This window comes from Salvelinus fontinalis, chromosome 7, assembly GCF_029448725.1.
Source record: "Salvelinus fontinalis isolate EN_2023a chromosome 7, ASM2944872v1, whole genome shotgun sequence".
NCBI classification, from domain to species: Eukaryota; Metazoa; Chordata; class Actinopteri; order Salmoniformes; family Salmonidae; genus Salvelinus; species Salvelinus fontinalis.
In genome coordinates, this window is record NC_074671.1 from 26583793 (window position 1) to 26606698 (window position 22906).

The 22906-nt window shown below is 40.5% G+C and overlaps 1 protein-coding gene and 1 pseudogene across 3 annotated transcripts; both read right to left on the reverse strand.

Annotated features, from left to right (window-relative positions):
• Positions 1 to 4799: 4799 nt before the first annotated feature.
• On the reverse strand, positions 4800 to 9976 carry LOC129859302 (coiled-coil domain-containing protein 106-like). Of its 3 annotated transcripts, none has more exons than XM_055928912.1 (5): positions 9536 to 9976; positions 8705 to 8921; positions 7777 to 7995; positions 7351 to 7560; positions 4800 to 6400 (listed from the first exon to the last, which is right to left on the reverse strand). In XM_055928912.1, the coding sequence occupies exons 2-5, from the start codon at positions 8910 to 8912 to the stop codon at positions 6021 to 6023; spliced, it is 1017 nt and encodes a 338-aa protein (XP_055784887.1). In that variant the 5' UTR covers positions 8913 to 8921; positions 9536 to 9976; the 3' UTR covers positions 4800 to 6020. The 3 variants fall into 3 exon arrangements, with proteins under 3 accessions (XP_055784887.1, XP_055784889.1, XP_055784888.1); XM_055928914.1 differs by having other exon boundaries at positions 8705 to 8891; positions 9536 to 9975; XM_055928913.1 differs by having other exon boundaries at positions 8705 to 9976.
• A 1938-nt stretch (positions 9977 to 11914) lies between these two features.
• LOC129859305 (annexin A13-like) lies at positions 11915 to 20901 on the reverse strand (annotated as a pseudogene).
• Between the last annotated feature and the right edge of the window lie 2005 nt (positions 20902 to 22906).

The following is a 22906-nucleotide window of genomic DNA, read 5'->3' on the forward strand; positions in this document are numbered from 1 at the left end:
GATTGCCTGGCCAATGACTTACAGACATGCAGAGCAGATGTCCATTTAAGAACGATCCTAATGAATACTAATGCAAAGAATGTACAAATTCGCTTGTGCGCACTCAGTCAAGATGTCTCATAATTTGTGAAACATTCAGCATTTACATATCTCTAAGAATAGCGTTGAGTTATGACAAAACATGGACATGAGGACATCTGTTGTACACAATGGCACAAAATGTCAAACTCGAGTCCCCAAATTACCTCAAAGATGTGGTGCTTCATTGTTCTATCAGGTGGCTTTAAATTATAATTTCCAACCCACTGCTGACATGAATATGAAATGACACGTCAGTTCAGCTCAGGGAGATACATCATAGGGGTCAAAGGTTGATCCTATGGGCAATTCATCTACAAAGACATGGAAAGGCGACAGACCACGTCAGACAAATAACAGATTATCAGCTTTGAAACCCACCCAGAGAAAATAGAAAACCAATGACAGTTACTCCATCAAAGAATGGCTGGGTGAGACTAGAAGCATTTGCATTGCTCTATTTCATCATTGCTTTACCAACTTATCATACCGAGGGCCATTTGATCTGTCAACATACTTGCTATCTTGCAAGAGTGATATTTTACTCTACATGACTGAACAGTTATCATATTTTCACACTTTACACAAAAATATGGGAAACAAGTACAGCTATAAAGTCAGTGACATTCCCTTTCATATCGCAATTCTTTAAATTGCCTTCACCGTAGGAAATGTATTTATAAATTACCTTCACCGTAGGAAATGTACTCATAACTAGAACCAACATCCTGTCCGTGGTTTATCAGCCTCTCACTTCTCTTTCATAGGTTATAATAGATCAGTGACGGCTTTAACCTTCAGGAATCAATAACATTATGAGGGCCAACTCCATTGAAAGTCCTAGGTATCTGTAGCTGATTAGGTATATGTCAAAATACCACAGGCGTGGACTTTACATTTCATTATTTTTCTTAAAGAGCATGAAAAAAATCAATGCTTGGCTTTAAGAACATAAAATAAACTATAAATACTGTATTATATTGCTGCATTGAAGTGTCAAAAAGTGCTTCTGATATCTCATTTAAAAGACAGTACTTAAAATAAAAATGTAGTGAACTGGTGTCCCATCACAGTATTGAATACAGACAATTGGAAATCATATGTAATTAGAAGAATCTTGAATTCCAACCCTATTTTTACGGTAAACATCGCAATAACCCCATTAAAGCTAGAATCCTTAGTTGCTACATCCATATTTGGACTTAAGTTAATGATATATACCTATTGCTTCTTGAAGAATATCATGAGCTTAGTTCAACTGCTGTACCAGTATCAGAACCCAAAATATAAGCTTTTCTTTCTCCATTGTTTGTAAACAATGTACATGTAAACAAAAAATGTATAGCCTCAAAACATGGTTAAAACTATAATTTTGATATCATGGATGGTCAGTCCTTGCATCCATAGCTTTGTCTATGAATGTGAGAGTGGCGACATTTCTCCAGGCCCATCCCTCAGCTTTTACCAAATGTTTTAAATGTAACCTTTATTTAACTAGGCAAGTCAGTTAAGAACAAATTCTTATTAACAATGACCAAAACAGAGGCGGGGTGTTCCACTTTGCTATCGTTTCAACTAAGGATTCTACCTTTAAATTAAAGGAACATGTATCTATGTTCATTTACACACATCCCAATTATATGTGCTTTTAATGTGCCATGAAATACTGAAAACCCCTGAACATGTTTAAGTATCCCATTACAAGCCATGTATTAACCACTGCAGCACAGCATACTGTAATGAAACAGGGTTTTCGTTGTTACTCAAGTTATCTGACAGCAGAAGCCAGCAATGTTATTCAACTCTTTATTTACTAGAAAGCTCCAAATCAATTGCTGAAGCGTAAACAGCTTATTTTCTCACATTTGTCTTAGAATCCTTCCATCCTCCATTAGACGCATACTAACTCATTTACTGTCATGTGGCTGAAATTGTAACAAATCCAAACAATTCATCCCACAGATACAGATCTGGTAGAGGGTATTTAGAGGTCATTATCAGCTCCCCTTAGCAAGTGCATGTAAATGCTCTCTATTCAACCATTAGCTTGGATCAGAAAGGGGGTGGGGCGTCTCTCTGTTACAAAACTGGACAAGAGGAGGGATATAAACGTCGCACTCATCAGGCACATGGGCCCCAGACCGTGCCGTTGCACCTGCCATAAAATTAGAGTACCAAACAAACAACCACACCGCCACAAAGTGAAGTCCCAGCTGCACTCAGACCAACGTGAGTCAGAGAGCCAGAGAGAAGAGAGGGGATGCATCAGGCTCGATTAGGCCGACACCCATCACTGATCTCCTCCATTGCCCCAAGTCATTACTGCCACATACACAGCTGCCACTCTTAAAGACCGGCAGGTGGACATGTTGTTTATTTGCCTTTTTCTGGTCAATTGACCAACACTTGCAAACACATCTACAATATGGTATGAATATGTAGACATCTACAACATGGTATGAACATGTAGACATCTACAACATGGTATGAATATGTAGACATCTACAACATGGTATGAACATGTAGACATCTACAACATGGTATGAACATGTAGACATCTACAACATGGTATAAACATGTAGACATCTACAACATGGTATGAATATGTAGACATTTACAACATGGTATGAATATGTAGACATCTACAATATGGTATGAATATGTAGACATTTACAACATGGTATGAATATGTAGACATCTACAATATGATATGAATATGTAGACATCTACAACATGGTATGAACATGTAGACATCTACAACATGGTATGAACATGTAGACATCTACAACATGGTATAAACATGTAGACATCTACAACATGGTATGAATATGTAGACATCTACAACATGGTATGAATATGTAGACATCTACAATATGGTATGAATATGTAGACATTTACAACATGGTATGAATATGTAGACATCTACAATATGATATGAATATGTAGACATCTACAACATGGTATGAACATGTAGACATCTACAACATGGTATGAACATGTAGACATCTACAACATGGTATAAACATGTAGACATCTACAACATGGTATGAATATGTAGACATTTACAACATGGTATGAATATGTAGACATCTACAATATGGTATGAATATGTAGACATCTACAACATGGTATGAATATGTAGACATCTACAACATGGTATAAACATGTAGACATCTACAACATGGTATGAATATGTAGACATTTACAACATGGTATGAATATGTAGACATCTACAACATGGTATGAATATGTAGACATTTACAACATGGTATGAATATGTAGACATCTACAACATGGTATGAATATGTAGACATTTACAACATGGTATGAATATGTAGACATTTACAACATGGTATAAACATGTAGACATCTACAACATGGTATAAACATGTAGACATCTACAACATGGTATGAATATGTAGACATCTACAACATGGTATGAATATGTAGACATCTACAACATGGTATGAATATGTAGACATCTACAACATGGTATGAATATGTAGACATCTACAACATGGTATGAATATGTAGACATCTACAACATGGTATGAATATGTAGACATCTACAACATGGTATGAATAGCTTGTCTTAAATGACTTTTTTTCTGTTGGTTGTGATTACAATCATATGCCAATACAATTGAGGAAAATATCCATTTAAAATGTAGGATACATCCCATATTTGACTGGAGGAGGAAGCCATTTGTGACATTTCTGTCACTGAGGAAGTGAGGATAGATGGCCGAGCTGTATGCCTGCTCCTTCCCCAGTGCCTCCCACAATACCAGCATGCACCTGCCACCTCAGGTTATAGTGTGTGGGCTCTCTCTCATGTTTGCTCTCGCCGGAGCTACTGAGACGCCTGGCTGACCACAGCAATACCGCTCCACCTCCTCCAGGCCCCTCATCCACAATCGGCTCTATTGTTAGTGAAGAAGGGAGCGATAGAGAGAAAGAAAGAGAGGTGAAAAGGAAGAGCGTTGGTTGAAAGGGCAAGAGAATAAACGGGCAAAATAAAAAGAAGGGGAAAGAAACACAAGGCCTACAGACAAAATGATCTCCAACCAAGAGACGGAAATGAAGGAAATTGGGACTGATACAACCGGGTTGGGAGGAGAGACAGCGAGTGAAACAGAGGGTGGGGTGGGTTAGTGCAGACAGAATGACGGACTGAGGGGGATGTGAGAGTGAGAGATAGGGAGGGCCAGTGTGTGAATCAGAGTGACAGTGAGTCGCATGCAAAGATAAACAGCCCGGGTGCAGCCCTGTAATGGCTTAGCACTGGTCATTTGTCACTCAGATTGAAAAGCAAACAGCGGGGAAGGCAATGGCAACGCTATGCACTGCCACTTACTATTGCCCAAGGATTTCTAATAGCGAACAGCCCCAGCTGTCCATGCAAGCACTGCAGATTATTCTGGTCACAGGACAAACAAACAAAATGGACCCCCATTGAAGGAACACTTCAAGCCTCAGAATAGCTTGAGCAAGCATGAAGTGCATAACTTATCCACAAGGTGGGAAAAAATTAGTACACAAAGTGAGCACATTTGATGGTATGGAATGGGCTTGCTATTGCACATGTGGACATAAAAATATAAATCCCACAGGTCTGAGTACTCTCCCGTAGAACTCTAATGATTGGTCATGAGACCATGTTGATGTGATGTCACAAATACAATGAGGTACAGCCAAGAACATTCATAACTGCATGAGAGTATTGCCAAATGCTTTATTTCTCAAACCATTCAAAGTAAAATATCTTTTGAAGAATCACAGTTTGAGAGATAAGTGAACAAACTTGATACAAAAACTGAATAGCCCAGTGTCAACAGAAGAATTGTCCATATTAGCAATTATAATTCACAACAGTACATTGGATATCCCTAGGTAGGACTAACAGTAGTTCAACACCTGTTCACACCATCAATTAATAGCAGGAATTCCATTTTATTCTCCTAAATTCTGAAGGCTGTGAGTTAAAACACCTAAAAACCGCAATATTTTACTAAGCTAAATCAATATATAAATTACAGCATATAAATTACAGCCCTAAAAACGGCAGCATGTTCCAAATGTATCAGTATACACATGCCAACTGTGTGGTTTTCAAAATATCAAACCAAATAAATACTTAGGTGCAAGAAATAAAATAATATCAAAGTGCTCTCTGGAAGCAGACATAAAGTGTCCACCATTTTGGAAAAATACTCCTGGAAAATGTACTCAGGATTACAGAAGTAGTAGTGTAAACATCCATTGAAGTGAGTGCAGCGCCATCTGGTGGACATACTCATCACATATTTCTAGTCTCCGTCTAAGACATTCAGCTACCTGTCATTTCTGACTATCACAATGAGTTCACTGTATATTTGTCCTTGGGTCTGCAAGGGAAAGGGCAGCTATAAGGAATCTTCAGATGAGTTATTATCAACATTAAGTCAAATATAGAGGGATACTTCCAGGGAAAAACACTGTCAAACAAAAGTCACTACTTTTACTGTTATCCTACAGGGAAAACCCCTTCTGTGGCTATGGCTAGATGCTACCGTGTTTGTTCAGTACCATGTTTGTTCAGTACCGTGTTTGTTCAGCTAGGACCACTATGAACGAATGGCAATTATTGAGTGAGGAAATTCCTAAGCAAAAAGACATGGTCTTCTGTGGAACATGTGTGAAGTGTACCCGCTTAAACCTGTTGAATATTGTATTCATACGATATCAAAAAACTATAGAAAAACATTCATTACTTTTAAAGAAGGCATTATAGATACACTAATAGTTACATTGCAATAAATAAAGAGAGGCAGAGAAATCCTTCCCTTGTGATTATATCAACCCAGGTCCAAGATTTTAAATTAAATATGTCTCCATTCTGTCAACACAAGTGTTCTCCACTTCCAGTATAACTCACCCCTCAAAGCCCCCTAGCTACATCATCAGCCCATTAACAGGCTCTCAGCGGTGCCCCCTAGCTGTTGGTGAGCAGAGTGCATGGCCCTGGCCTTTTTCACAGTGATGGGCAGGAGCTCCCCTGTGGCTTTCATCTGCTCAATCTTCCTGGCTAGCGCCACGTCAGTCTCAATGACCAGGGCACACTTCTGGGCGTAGCTCACCAGGGTCTCCTCTCGTGGGCGGAACATCCCCACCAGCGGCAGGGTTTCCTTGGCTGCCAGGTAGAGCTCAGCGATGGACGCCGTGTTGGCAATGGTGTTCCTGTCGATGCCGTAGTGACGGAAAGCGCCACTCATGCTTTTCTTCTTGATGAAGGCCGCGAGGACTTGTTTGTAGCGGTGGATCACGTACTGGACGCCAGTGGCTGAGGAGAAGAGAGACGGTGAGGAAGGGGAAGATGGTATGTCCGTGCTAGGAGTGCTGAACTCTATGAAAACTGACTTGGAATGTGGGGATTGAAGAGTTGAAAAATGGTTCAATGTTGAAGAAGACAACTTACCCTTTTGTCTTAAAGAAAATAGATATTGCATGCAGTCTCCGTGGATCCAGTCAAATAATTTCCAATTGCTCTTTTTAGTTGCTGCTTTAATTTGCAACTACATTTCACTAAAAGGCTTTGGCTTGATCTCTCAAATCAATATTTGAGTATAAAAACATATTCTGAACATTTAATTATAACATTATTATAACAATTATATGATGAATATAGTTCCTGACGTTTTGATACTTTTCAAACAATAACTTTTTTTACAAGGTAAGTTGACTGACATTTACAGGGAAGAGGGGGGAGGATGAATGAGTTAATTGGAAGCTGGGGATGATTAAGTGGCCATGATGGTATGAGGGTCAGATTGGGAATTTAGCCAGGACAACGGGGTTAACACCCCTACGATAAGTACAATAGGATCTTGAGTGACCACAGACATTCAGGACCCCCGTTTAACATCCATCCAAAAGATGGCACCCTACACAGGGCAATGTCCCCAATCACTGCCCTGGGATATTGTTATTTAGAACAGAGGAAAGAGTGCCTCCTACTGGCCCTCCAACACCACTTCCAGCAGTATCTGGTCTCCTATCCAGCGACCGACTAGGACCAACCCTGCTTAGCTTCAGAGGCAAGCCAGCAGTGAGATACAGGGTGGTATGCTGCTGGCTAACTGAGTCAATATTAGAATTATCAGATGGATTTGTTTAATATTTGTGGGCAGAACAATTTAAAAAAATGAATGGGAAAAGTACAAACCGATCAGATGCTGAAAGCAAACTTGTACAGTACTCATAGGCTTGATAAGAATACCCTTTTTAGCATACCTCTCTTCCTGCTGTAGTCTTTCCCTTTCTTTCCTCTCCTCCTCTCCTTGTGGTGTCTCCGCTTCTTGTGGTCGCTCGAGGCTCCGGACATAACAGTGGAGACAGACATTTCTGAGCCACTTTCATTACTGAAGGAAGAGCTGGACGATGCAACCCTCTCTCTCTTCCGGGGTTTGGGTTCGGAATACAGTGACTTCCCCGCTTTAGGTGCTGTGATGAGACAAGACGGAGTGGTCCGCTTTTATTCCAGCCTTTCACTTATTTCTTACATTATATGGAGATACAGTATAAAATAGAGGTAAATAAGTATTTAACACTGAATTATGTCTTTATGATAACATACAAATCCACATTTAAATAATACATACAGATTCCACTGTCCAGTCCACTATAACAACAGCACCATTCAGGGCTGGGGGCACTGACCTTCAGCGGCTGAAGTGGCGGTGGTAGTGAAGGTTGGGACAGAGCGCTGGCTGGTCAGGTTCTCAATCTGGCTCCTGAGGAACTTCCTGTCCTGCTGCAGGTCCTCCACCTGTCTCTCCAGGGCAGCAATGCGCTCCTGTTTACTTTCTAGCATGCACTGCAGCTTGGTGATGGTCAGCATGACCCGGGGAGGCAGGCTGCCCTCAGGCTGGGAGGCAGCTGGAGGAACACCCAGGAATGAAAATAAGGTGGTACGGTCCGGTACGGCAAAATAAATAGTGGGAGTACGCCGTACCGGTAAAACATGAGCATATCATAATAATTCAAACAAAATGTCAAGAAAACTGTAGGCTATGAGACCACCTTTTTATCTTTACAGCATGTCAGAGGCATGAACAATTAGCGAATGGACTTTAAAACGGGTGGAATAGACTACGCTCCAAAATGCGATGTGGTTCGACAAAAAAATTGGCATTTTGCCAAGGCAAAGATGAGTGGCCGACACCAAGATGCGCAACGACAGCAGTGGACGCATAAATTCTGGCCTAATGACGCTTGCCTTTTGGTGTTCTGTGTAACAGATATGTTTACGATTAGGCCCACTATTGATTTAATATGGATTCTATATGTAATTCTATGATTAGGCCCATAAAACATTTTTTATGTCTACTTTCACCCCTGGGAACACGATACATTAGCAGTGAGAAATAGAAGCTAGCTGCACACTGACGCAATACATGTATTATTAATGAACCAAAGTATTATTATACAGTTGTAATACAGTAGTATTATTGGACATATCAGCCACCAGTGTGTGAATACACACAACCCACAGGAAGATCTAGGACAATACATGGATTATGGGTAATAAAGTCATCTTAAGGCATCTTGGTGCATGCATTTTTCTAGACCTCTATGCAGTTCTTACTGGATACAGCACTGCTGGGTGTGTTGTCCTGCTCCACATCGCTAGTTGCTCCAGAGGTCATGCTCTCCCACTTGACAACTTCCAGGTCATGCTCCTGCTTTAGCCAGTGCTGTGAGGAACCCACCCTGGCCTTCCTCCTCACGGTGCTGGAATCGATCTCTACACTGGGGGAGTACACTATCGGTTCCTGTTGCCACACAGAGGACATCTCTAGTCTCTACTTGGGAAGAAGAAGGCATGGCCAGTGTTGCAATGCACTGTTTGGTATAACTTCCTAAAATAACACATAAAATGCCCTCTGAGTAATAACTTTAATCCTCCACTAACCTTGACCCCAGACATGTGTATGGTGCACGCACACACACACACACACGCTTGAGGTTTCCATGGAGATGTCTACCCATACGCCTGCCTAGAGATTTGTCAAATTTACTCAGATGCTCAAATTCATAAAAGTAGTAAAACCAGTAAAAATATAGGCTTTTACATTACAGTCAGTGAGTCATTATTAATCATTAACTATTCATTAGTTACACTGTTAATTATTACAAATGAAAGTTGCGTACAAAGGACAATGCATTTGATCTTTCAGTAATAATTTACTTACTATAGCAGTATATTCATTACGTAGGCGTTTTTAATATAAACAAATCCGTCAAATGACTATGTTTTAGCACACAAATATGACTTTAAACCGTTGGTTGTATTGTGTCAATGCAATATAATATGCTACCATTTCTTTATCAGCGATAATTAACCTTTCAAGATGGATGCAAATGGCTGCAAACTAGGCAGAAAAATAGAGCCAGTAATGAGCCTTTGTGACCTTACCGTCTTGAAAAACCTTTTACTTCCAGATATTTTCACACTACAAACCGAGGTTTGGCAGTTTGCAGGTTACTTCTTTCCAAAATAGTAGTTTTGTCATGCAGGTGTCCAATGCATGCGTCTCAGCAGATAAGGGCATCCTTCGTAGTAGCCTAGCCTGAATAGCCGTTGTGGTCGCTATATAACTGTTTTTTTTTTACGGATACACTATTGGAGGTGACGCGGGCTGTTGTCTCTTTGTAGTTGGTGTCAAATACAAGAAAAATGGTATAGTGCTATCTAAGATCCTTGGAGCGTCCCTACCCTGACCTTAACCCCTACTCTAACCCTAACCTTAATCATAACCCTCACCTAACCCTTACTTTAACCATTTTAAATGTCCATTTTAATGGGGTGATGTCAGAAAAATGCTATTTGACCTGTGACGACGACAAACATGAGCACCTAGGGAGTTTGAGTGTAAAATTGCCACGTCTACACTAATGATATACACAGTACCAGTCAAAAGTTTGGACACACCTACTCGTTCCTGGGTTTTTCTTTATTTTTACTATTTCCTACATTGTAGAATAATAGTGAAGACATAAAAACGATGAAATAACACATATGGTATCATGTAGTAACCAAAAAAGTGTTAATCAAATCAAAATATATTTAATATTTGAGATTCTTCAAAGTAGCCACCCTTTGCCTTGATGACAATTTTGCATTTCAATTAACAAATGTGCCTTGTTAAAAGTTCATTTGTGGAATTTCTTTCCTTCTTAATGCGTTTGAGCCAATCAGTTGTGTTGTGACAAGGTAGGGGTGGTATACAGAAGATAGACCTATTTGGTAAAAGACCAAGTCCATATTATGGCAACAGCTCAAATAAGCAAAGAGAAACTACAGTCTATCGTTACTTTAAGACATGGTCTTTTATTTAATCTTTATTTAACTAGGCAAGTTAGTTAAGAACAAATTCTTATTTAAAAATGACGGCCTGCCCTAAGGTCAGTCAATACGGAAAATGAAAATAACTTTTAAAGTCTCTTCAAGTGCAGTCCCAAAAACCATCAAGCACTATGATGAAACTGGCTCACATAAGGACCGTAACAGGAAAGGAAGTCCCAGAGTTACCTCTGCTGCAGAGGATAAGTTCATTAGAGTTAACTGCACCTCAGATTGCAGCCCAAATAAATGCTTCACAGAGTTCAAGTAACAGACACATCTCAACATCAACTGTTCAGAAGAGACTGCGTGAATCATGCCTTCATGGTCGAATTGCTGCAAAGAAACCACTACCAGGACACCAATAAGAAGAAGAGACTTGATTGGGCCAAGAAACACGAGCAATGGACATTAGACCAGAGGAAATCTGTCCTTTGGTCTGATGAGTCCATATTTGAGATTGTTGGTTCCAACCGCCGTGTCTTTGTGAGACGCAGAGTAGGTGAACAGATGAGCTCCGCATGTGTGGTTCCCACCGTGAAGCATGGAGGAGGTGTGATAGTGTGGGGGTACTTTGCTGGTGACACTGTCTGTGATTTATTTAGAATTCAAAGCACTCTTAACCAGCATGTCGACCACAGCATTCTGCAGCGATACGCCATCCCATCTGGTCTGCACTTAGGACTATCATTTGTCTTTCAGCATGACAATGACCAAAAAACACCTCCAGGCTGTGTAAGGGCTACTTGACCAAGGAGAGTGATGGAGTGCTGCGCCAGATGACCTGGCCTCCACAATCACCCGACCTCAACCCAATTGAGATGGTTTGGGATGAGTTGGACCGCAGAGTGAAGGAAAAGCAGCCGACAGGTGCTCAGCATGTGGGTAGTCCTTCAAGAGTACATGAAGCTGGTTGAGAGAATGCCAACAATGTGCAAAGCTGTCATCAAGACAAAGGGTGCCGACTTTGAAGTATCTACAATATATTTTTGTTTCACACTTTTTTGGTTACAAATGATTCATTTACATTTAAGTCATTTAGCAGACGCTCTTATCCAGAGAGCGACTTACAAATTGGTGCATTCACCTTATGATATCCAGTGGAACAACCACTTTACAATAGTGCATCTAAATCTTTTAAGGGGGGGGGGGGGGGTTAGAAGGATTACTTTATCCTATCCTAGGTAATCCTTAAAGAGGTGGGGTTTCAGGTGTCTCCGGCAGGTGGTGATTGACTCCGCTTCCATGTGTTATTTCATAGTTTTGATGTCTTCGCTATTATTCAACAATGTAGAAAATAGTAAAAAAATTAAATAAAATAAAAACCTTGAATGAGTAGATGTGTCCAAACTTTTGACTGGTACTGTCTGTCATATATATATATATATATGCCTATATATTATTGAAAATGTGATTATTAGGCTTATGTTCACAAAGACACACACACAGAAACATTTTAATAAACACACATTTTAATTCTGTAATCGTTATGTAGTTATGTTACCAAACATATTATTTGGCTGATACAAAGGCAAATATTGGTCCCCATTCCATATCTTTCCATAAGGGCAGGTGTGCATGGTCTAAACCCTGTTAACATCTCCTCTCGTGAATTTAATTCACATTAGTATTCAGCATTAAAAATTCAGGTATCTCAAGTTGTTCAGCTGAGATTACAGGACTTTCTAATATGACCAAATGCCTAATATATGTTAAAATACAGCTGCCGTTACGCAACACACAATTAACTATTCTTAGTGTCATTAGAGCACATACCTTCTGACATTGCCTCAATTACCTTCCCCAGCACCTTTTTGTGGCTATATCTGTAAACACATTTATTGAATATATAATATTGTAGTCTAAATAAAAGGTAATATTTTAATACCCGAGCTAACAGTTCTAAACACTCGTTAATACTGAAGATGGAGTTCAGGGTGGAAGATAGTGGCACTGGATCGATCAAATCTATATAGTGTCTCATTAAACATGGACCAAATGTTTTGCTGCTCGTTTAAAATGCAAGGGTAAACATATGAACCATTACATATTTGCACACAAGCTACCAGGTGGGTCAAAATATTTGTTATCACTGCTCTAGGCAATGCAGTTTTATCAGCAGTGCATGTCATGTTGAAATAGAAATGATTTATAAACTGCCACATATCTGTGCACTACAGATCCTATCAAATGTACATGCTGCATTGGACATAGGTCTTATCTGTATAAGACTGATACGTTCAATACAATGCTCTACTGTAATCTTCCAGCTACACCCCGTTCCAGTTCCTACAAATGCCTTTTTGTGTGCAGACTGACCTTCCTGATCCTACTGAACTTCACTTAGCCAATTTCACTGCAGCAAAGAGAATGTTGGGAACTTTGATATCTAGAGATAACTTCATGGACTAGAGCCACTATAAGTTCCAATGGCTATATGGATTGTTGGTCTAAAGTACAGTATGTTAAGTCTCTATACTAGTCCTAGCACTCCTCTAGATCAAAACGAATCATGTCACATGCACACAACTGTCTTTAGTATACGCATGCCACTTTTGTAGAGACACCTAGACTTCAATGCCAAATCAGGAGAACAGAACCAGCTGGATTTGAGCTATCTGAGCATGTTGCATGTTTGAGGACAGTAGAACTGATTGTAAGTAGCGTTAGTTTGTCCGAGTGAGCAGCAGCACCCTCGGTCCCTTTTAGGCACTCTGTGATCTCTCCTCCCTCTATACATCTCTCTCTCTCTCTCCCTCCCTCCCTCCCTCTCTCAATGGCAGACAGCCAGCAGGAGACGTTTGAAGTCTCCACCACACTCAGATTTGATGGCATCCTTCAGGGACATGTCGTACTTCTCCAGGTACATGTCTTTAATGGTCTCCAGATCATACTGTTGAACAGAATACACATCTCATCAGCTGACCTTTGTCTGCATTTAGCTTAATCAACCGAGTCCAGTAGTCTAAAAGGGGCATTTTCTTAATGATTTCCCTGAGCCATGTATAATGCATTTGCAATTGTTGCTGAGGTAGTCCGCAAAATTAGCATAGCCTCTTTGGATGACATACCACCAACCTATTTTCATCTCATTATTTGCATGGTTTACAAATGTTACCATAAAGTAAAGTATTTAATATACATTTTATGCATGTAGTCAGTAGTCACAAACTTATTTGGTGTCTTTGAAAGAGCAAAGCACGGTCCTAAGACTCTGTCAGAGAGTGTATGTCCATACATTACCTCAGAGCGGCATATGACGATGCGGATGAGGGTGTCCTCATCAGTGCCTGCTCCTTTCATGGCTTCATTCAGTCGCCGGGCGAAATAAAGCTGAGGGTTCTTAGCAACCCTCACTGAAGAGAGAAAACGCCTTAAAATACACTGATTTTCTCAACCAAAATAAAGATAGCTATTTGTAAAGGCACCCGACACATCGCATTCAAGTGAGTAACTTTTGAATCTAGTTGAATGTACTGCTTTTAAGTTGTGTACACACCAAGTGTGATGTAGCAGCCCTTCAGTGTCCCAGAGACCTCATTATCAATGGCATCCAGGATTTCCGTTCCAGATAGCTGGGACAAAGGAAACAGGGTTAGCGTAACACTAAGCATACACAGCAGTACAGATCACATGGAGCCTTCTGTGCGTACAAAATAAATATACTGAGACTGATAACAGACACAGGCTGCCAGCAGTGGACCCACCTGCTCATACACCTTGAAGGTGGCCTGAAGTTGCAGATGGTTTCTTTTGGCCAGGATAAAGTTGAACGTGGATTCATCCGTTCCAAAACATCCCTCACCAGCCTAAATAAAAAAATATGATTGAAATGAAACAGGTAAATCCACTTCTTGATATTATTGTTTCTTGAATGTACTTCTCCGTGCCATACCTCAAACAGGGCGGTGGCATCTGCTTCAGCCAGACCCTCATCCACATCGTAACTCTCATCTCTGGTGCCCTAGAACAGAAAGCTTTCACTGACTTTGTGGTGAGATGAAATGTAGCCTTTCTGTCTGGCTCAGGATATTGTATCTGGCCTCCATTTTACTAATGAAAGGACATTGGAAAAGCAGGTAGGCAGACAGCCAACTTGAGTGAGTGAGTGAGTGAGATAGAAGGAGAGAGGCATAGGGTTAAGAGAGAGGGCAGGCAGAGGGAGCTTGATTTCAGTTCAAAGAAGGGAAGGGAATTGTGTTACATGGCAAGAGTCCAAGAGTGAAACCATGGGGCCACTTACCTGTAAAAGAGCAGCAGGTTTCTCACATCTCCACTAGTGTCCCCTTCGATATCTGATTCCAGGTCTCGTTCGTGGACTAGAGAAGTCACAGAGAAACAAAGAGAGAGAATGCAACTGAAGAATTGGGAATATATTATTAAAAGGCAGATGTAACATTGAGAGGCACAGAGGAATAGGTGTTCCCTAGTTGATAAAACCACTGATATCATTATTCTATCTAAGCCAATTGGGAAAAGGCATGGTGGAAAGCCCCACCCATAACAAGATATGTCTTTTAATCACAATCCCAAATCAGAACGGAATCAGCAGTGCAGAAAACAACAGGATGAGCAGAATAAGGTGACCAGTGTGGTTAGGATGGCAAGCCTATGGACTTTAAAAGGTCATGCAAACTATGAACTCTTGCCCTAAACCAGCCAAATGAGTTAGGTTCACTTCAGGGCTTCTTCATATTAACCCGTGTCAACTTTAGTAAATATTATATAATGAATAATCATGCAAAAAGACACTTGATTAAGTTAATGGGGAAAAAATATATTTTTCATCCTTATATTCAACACAACCTTTAAGGCAGACAGAGAGAGTTGCCGTAACTGCAGGAAACAGTTATTAGAGTGTGTGGCTGATTATGGACCGTGTTGCCATCTGTTACAGATGTAGGGTCTTAACTTCTTTGGGCTGCAAGACCAAAGCCGGGCACAATATGACAACAGCCACTTCAAGTGCAGGGCGCGAAATTCAAAATATATTTTTTTGAAATATTTAACTTTCACACATTAACAAGTCCAATACAGCATATGAAAGATAAACATCTTGTGAATCCAGCCAACATGTCCGATTTTTTTAAATGTTTTACAGCGAAAACACCACATATATTTATGTTAGCTCACCACCAAATACAAAAAAGGACAGACATTTTTCACAGCACAGGTAGCATGCACAAAGCCAACCTAACTAACCAAGAAACAACTTCATCAGATGACAGTCTTATAACATGTTATACAATAAATCTATGTTTTGTTCGAAAGATGTGCATATTTGAGGTATAAATCAGTTTTACATTGCAGCTACCATCACAGCTAAAGGACCGAAGCAGTCAGAGTAATTACAGACACCAACGTCAAATACCTAAATACTCATCATAAAACATTTCTGAAAAATCGATGGTGTACAGCAAATTAAAGACAAACATCTTGTGAATCCAGCCAATATTTCCGATTTTTTAAGTGTTTTACAGCGAAAACACAATATAGCATTATATTAGCTTACTACAATAGCCTACCACATTACCGCATTCATTCATCAAGGCACGTTAGCGATAGCAATAGGCACGTTAGCGAATAAACCAGCAAAATATATAATTTTTGACTAACCTTGATAAGCTTCATCAGATGACAGTCCTATAACATCAGGTTATACATACACTTATGTTTTGTTCGAAAATGTGCATATTTAGAGCTGGAATCAGTGGTTATACATTGTGCTAACGTAGCATCTTTTTCCTACAACGTCCGGATATTTTTCTGACACACATATTCTGACCAAATAACTATTCATAAACATAACTAAAAAAATACATGTTGTATAGGAAATGATAGACACACTAGTTCTTAATGCAATCGCCGTGTTAGAATTCTAAAAATAACTTCATTACGATATGCAGTTTACGTTATGGCGAGAACGTGCCCAAAACCTGGCCGCAAACTACTAGTTCACATGTACGACAGATATATGAAATAACATCATAAAATGGGTCCTAGTTTTGATGATCTTTCATAAGAATGTTGTACAAGGGGTCCTTTGTCGGGAACAATCGTTGCTTGGATTTATAATGTCCTCTTCTCCAGTCAATTAGCACGGAAAGCTAGCAAAGTGGCGCGAAGCTCTCCTTCCTGAACAAAGGCACACAACGCAACACGCCTAACGTCCCGAAAAAATTTCAATAATCTAATAAAACTATATTGAAAAAATCATACTTAACGATGATATTGTCACATGTATCAAATAAAATCAAAGCCGGAGATATTAGTCGTCTATAACGACAGCTTATCAGAAGGCAAAACCAGGGCCCATCACACGCTCTCCAGAAAACTGGTGACACGTCATGCCGAGAGCTTTTATTCGACCCCAGATCAAGTTATACACTCCATTTCTTCTCTCACTGCCTGTCGACATCTAGTGGAAGACGTATGAAGTGCATGTATTCTAATAAATATCAAGGACATTTATAGTCAGGCCCTAGAACAGAGCATCGATTTCAGATTTTCCACTTCCTGTCAGGAAGTTTGCTGCAAAATGAGTTCTGTTTTACTCACAGATATAATTCAAACGGTTTTAGAAACTAGAGAGTGTTTTCTATCCAATAGTAATAATAATATGCATATTGTACGAGCAAGAATTGAGTATGAGGCCGTTTGAAATGGGCACCTTTTATCCGGCTACTCAATACTGCCCCTGCAGCCCAAACAGGTTTTAAGTTGGTCACTCTTGCTGCTGAGAATTTTCCTGCTCGGCAGGAAATGCAAACGTGTAGTGTATTCAAGGTTTTAAAAGACTTCTAAAGTTTTTAATTACACTTTAAAATGTCAGACGCCTACAAAAAAAATCCATTAATTATAATCCACATAATAATTCACATTTCCTGTTGCTGCAGGATTATTTATCTGCTGTATCATACTGGCTCAAAAGAAGATCCTACATCTGTAGCTATCAGTCAAACTACGGAAAAGTGAAACTGAAACTAACCTTGAGGGTTAAGTTTGGGCATTAATTCTGAGTAAGTGTTAAGGTCATGGGTTAAATTTAGGCATTAATTCCAAGAGGGTAATTGTAACCGATGTGAGCTAGCTAGTTAGCGGTGGTGCGCGCTAATAGCGTTTCAATCGGTGACGTCACTCGCTCTGAGACCTTGAAGTAGTTGTTCCCCTTGCAAGGGCCGCGGCTTTTGTGGAGCGATGGGTAACGATGCTTCGAGGGTGGCTGTTGTCGATGTGTGCAGAGGGTCCCTGGTTCGAGCCCAGGTAGGGGCGAGGAGAGGGCCGGAAGCTAAACTGTTACATAAGTTTCCTTTTAAGGTGTTGGTCAGGGTTAGAATATAATTACAATTAAAAAACGAGTGCCTAGCACAGGGATTGAACCCGCAATGTTCGGAGCTTTAGCTTACGCTTTAGCCCATCCCCAACACCCTAGCTTGACGCGAGCCAACTAGATGTTAACAGACACTCGCGTTGCCACTAGTAGACGGTTGGAAATTGACATGGAAATAAAACGACTAGCTATCACGTAACTTCACCATTCTAATAATAGCTTGACAGTGCGTAATCCACAGGAGCTTGGGCAGCTCTTATTGATCATCTCCAGCGCCACCCCAACATCAACACGTGAAAACAGTGAGTTTCTCTGTTTTGCAGTCAAAAAGATGCACACCAGATGATGTCACCGGAAACACTTTCCATATCATCTGGTGTACATCATGTAATTTTAGCCACGTATGAGCGAGCGAAGGTTATTAAAGTAACGGGTGAAGTAACCTTTGCCTACTCATAGTTGGTTAAAATCACGACGTACACCAGATGATGTCAACAGTGTGTGCGTATGATGTCATCAGAAACACTTGTCTTTTCACATATGTTGATGTTGGGGTGGTGCTGGAGATTATGAATATGAGGTTGTCCCTTTAAAGATGTCATGCCCGGTAGGGGGAAACAGTACCACTGGCCGCCCAACTACCATTGTTATTGTTTTTGTTCCCGAGCTGAGGAGCACGACTCTTGGTAGTACATATTGTGCTCTTCTATCACACGTGCAATGATGTCCGAGATTAAGGATGCCAGCTTTAAAGTGCAGTGTGAGGGTGAAATTGATACTTACCCTGAAAGTAACATTCTTTTAACATGTGAATATCCTGTTGGGGGGGAAAAAAAGAGAATGAGGGAAAAAAATACATATTAAGAAGACTGTTTTTCTTCTAAATCTTGAATGTGTTGAAACGTACAGCGTTTGTGGCAGTGCACAGAATCTCCACCAGAGTATCCTCATCAGTGCCTGCTCCCTTCATGGCCCTCCTGAGCTCTTTCACTGTATAGACGACTGGAGGGTCCAGCATGGCCACGACGGCATTCTCAAAGTTTCCCCCCAGCTCACTCTTCAGCACATCCACCAACTCCTTCTCCAGAGAAAGAGAGCGACAGAGAAAAAAAGAGAGCGAGAGAGAGATGGGTGTAGTTGGCTGGTTTCCTCAAATTAGCCATACATTTCCGTTATGCAAAACGACATATTTCCTGGTGCGGTATAAGATATTCATTTAATAGGCAAGGAATTATGTACGAGTTTGATACTCACATTCCCATACTTGTCAAAATAGGCCTGTTTAATTTCCATGCGCTGGGCTGCACAGCGGTTAGTAAGTATGTCAATGATGACCTGTTCATCAGTGCCTGTACAACAAAATACAATCATTAAAAAAAACACAAATACCACCCATAGGCCCTATTTGGACTATGGTACAATGTTGTGAGATTAAATAGCTTGGGCACAGCTACTTGTTCATTGTAAGTATACTCTCACTCATTGAGCAGAAACATCCCTGGAATGCTATAAATTAACAAAAAATAAATTGCAACTTACCCAAGCCTTTGCAGGCTTTGCATAAGGCCTTTATGTCAGCCCCAACATCAAAGTTCTCACATGGCATGATTGTGGGCTAAATTGACATAAAGATAATCATTATGACATGCTCTACATAAGAGCTAATAGCCACATAAAAAAACACCCTAATAGAAAACATTTTGGGAGCAGTTTGATGCATGACTTCCCTTATATAGTAGCCTGGTTTAGTCTACCCTCCCTTCCAATCCTAGTGAGAAAAACTATTTAACGTCACAATACTTTAAAAACATTGAAATCAGTAGGCCTTTTCAGGTATGTATCATGTAATAACAATGTAGCATTAGAAACAACGTAACATGACATGGGGGAGGGGAGAATATATTGAACTGAAATGGCAAGAAATACACTGGCTCAGGAATTTGGAGGCGGATGTGTGTTAATTAAACAAAGTAGATGGGCGCAGCGCCCCATAGCCAAAATTGAGACATGATGGAAACACCCCATAGAAAAAGACAGAGGACTCTAGATGGACATAACCATTTTAGCACGGACAGTGCCATTGAGGACTTTCACCATTTTATAATAGTCAACTGGGTGGGGATTCCTATGGGTTGGGAGTGATCAGCCAATGATCACAGCATTGCATTCTTCTTCAAATTGAGTTGCCTATGGTTAGTAAAAGGCTTAAAGCTACCGGTATATCACTGCCATCTAGTGGCTACAATAACTTAACGCACAAGACTTGGTTCAATCCCAAATATTAGCTTTATGCTTTTTTCAAACACAAAAGAAGAATATTGACTACTTTAAAATGGAGATAGTCTCAAGGGCGTTGCCCAGGATGTCGCAGACTCCATAATAGCACAGATACAAAGACGAGTCCTCTATCTATCTCTATGAAACACCCTCATGCTCTCCTCCCACCATAGCCTCCCACCCGCACCCTTCCTCTCCGATTCACTCGTTCATTATTTAGGTTAATCTAAACGGGATTGTGATTAATTCTGCAGAGGTGTGGCTGCTTCCTCTGCGTTTCCCCAGGCCTGTCACATGCGCTAGTTTGTAATTTGTAGGGCATTTGGATTTAATAAATCACGGTGACAGATGACACAATGTGTCAATCTGAATAACAATTATGGAATCTATTATAATTCTACATTCAGTTGTGGTACAGTGTGGAATGTCAGATACAAAATCAAAATAGTTTTCTGATGGCGTTATAACAATCCACCCCGTACAAAAATAATTGACCAAAAAAATAAAAAACGTATTGGCCTACACAGTAGCCTAGATAATATTCACAAATGTCTATCATTTCCAATCGACTTGCCCCGGTTACACTTCGTTTTATCACATCTTTGTAAATTTATAAAAGGATGTAAGGTTTCGGTACTTACTTGGCAGTTTCCCATTTTACAGATATTTGTTCCGCTGTGTTGAGATCACTGACGTATATAGTTGAGATATCCTCGTATTTACCAGCTGTGGCAGCGGACATTCATGTAAACTCGCGAGATCAGCCTCGATTTAGCGAGGCTAAAACCAAAGTTGGTGGATAAATAAAGACAGTTCACTCAGGCCGTTTACAATTGAAATAAATGTGTCAGTTCCGGTCTACTTAACTGGGTGTGTCTCCCATAGACACCAATGAAATAGCAGCTGGGTCTGGTTTACTTAGTTCAGAGATGTGCAACTTTGATGGGGGTTGCAGTGGCTCACAGGTCTACCTACCCCACAGGTGTCAAACTCATTCCACGGGGGCCGAGTGTCTGCGGGTTTTCGCTCCTCCCTTGTACTTGATTGATGAATTAACATCACTAATTAGTTAGGAACTCCCCACACCTGGTTGTCTAGGGCTTTATTGAAAGGAAAAACCAAAAACCTGCAGACACTAGGCCCTCCGTGGAATGAGTTTGACACCCCTGACCTACCCACATCCAGACAGAGCTAGCCCTAGCCTTTTGGGGGCCCTAAGTGAAATATGATTTAGTTAATTGACTTTCATTGAACCAGAAAAAAAGTAGTGTGTGTGCTGTCTCGCTTCCTCTTCCGTCTCTGGCTACAACGACCACAGAGTTTCTAAACTTATCTTTGCTAAAACTCTAAGCCACATGTGTCAAAACTCATTCCACAGAATGACGCATGTCTCCTGGTTTTCGACCCTCCCGTGTACTTGGTTGATGAATTAAGGTCACTAATTAGTAAGGAACTCCCCTCACCTGGTTGTCTAGGTCTTAATTGAAAGGAAAAAAGTAGACACTAGGCCCTCCATGGAATTAGTTTGACACCCTGCTCTAAGCCCAGACAGAGAGGGAGAGGTGAAGCATGAGGGTTTACTCCGCCAAAAATCTGTCCACGTTAAGCAGATCATTACTTATTAAGCAAGTGAGACGTTTTGTATGGGGGGAAACGAGCGAGTGTCAAATTTAGTCAAGATAAAAATTAATTGCTATTTTGATACGTGAGGCTTATTTGATCTAATAGAAGTTTCTTAATGTTGTTTCGAGTTTACTGATATAAGTGTGATGCACGTGACCCCGCGACTTTGAGAAAAACACTTTGTTGGAGATTTCCCTGTTGAAATTCGAGATGGCCTATGCATATTCATGAGTATAGCATAACGTCTCACTCTTCATTGAGTACAGGTGGTTGACATCAACACTCATCGAATATTCGAAAAAGTATTCAAATAGATGAGTAGGCAGGAGCGTAGTGAATGGAAAAATGGCGATCTTTGTGGTCAGTCTTCGCATAAATAAACACAAAATTGAAGAAAATCATGGTAACAATAATTACTTCTAATACACAAGATGCATGTCCTTGAACCAATTATATTTTAAATCGCACCCATAAGAATATATACAGTGGGGCAAGAAAGTATTTAGTCAGCCACCAATTGTGCAAGTTCTCCCACTTAAAAAGATGAGGCCTGTAATTTTCATCATAGGTACACTTCAACTATGACAGACAAAATGAGAAAAAAAATCCAGAAAATCACATTGTAGGATTTTTAATGAATTTATTTGCAAATTATGGTGGAAAAGAAGTATTTGGTCAATAACAAAAGTTTCTCAATACTTTGTTATATACCCTTTGTTGGCAATGACAGAGGTCAAACGTTTTCTGTAAGTCTTAACAAGGTTTTCACACACTGTTCCTGGTATTTTGGCCCATTCCTCCATGCAGATCTCCTCTAGAGCAGTGATGTTTTGGGGCTGTTGCTGGGCAACACGGACTTTCAACTCCCTCCAAAGATTTTCTATGGGGTTGAGATCTGGAGACTGGCTAGGCCACTCCAGGACCTTGAAATGCTTCTTACGAAGCCACTCCTTCGTTGCCCAGGCGGTGTGTTTGGGATCATTGTCATGCTGAAAGACCCAGCCACGTTTCATCTTCAATGCCCTTGCTGATGGAAGGAGGTTTTCACTCAAAAATCTCACAATACATGGCCCCATTCATTCTGTCCTTTACACGGATCAGTCGTCCTGGTCCCTTTGCAGAAAAACAGCCCCAAAGCATGATGTTTCCACCCCCATGCTTCACAGTAGGTATGGTGTTCTTTGGATGCAACTCAGCATTCTTTGGCCTCCAAA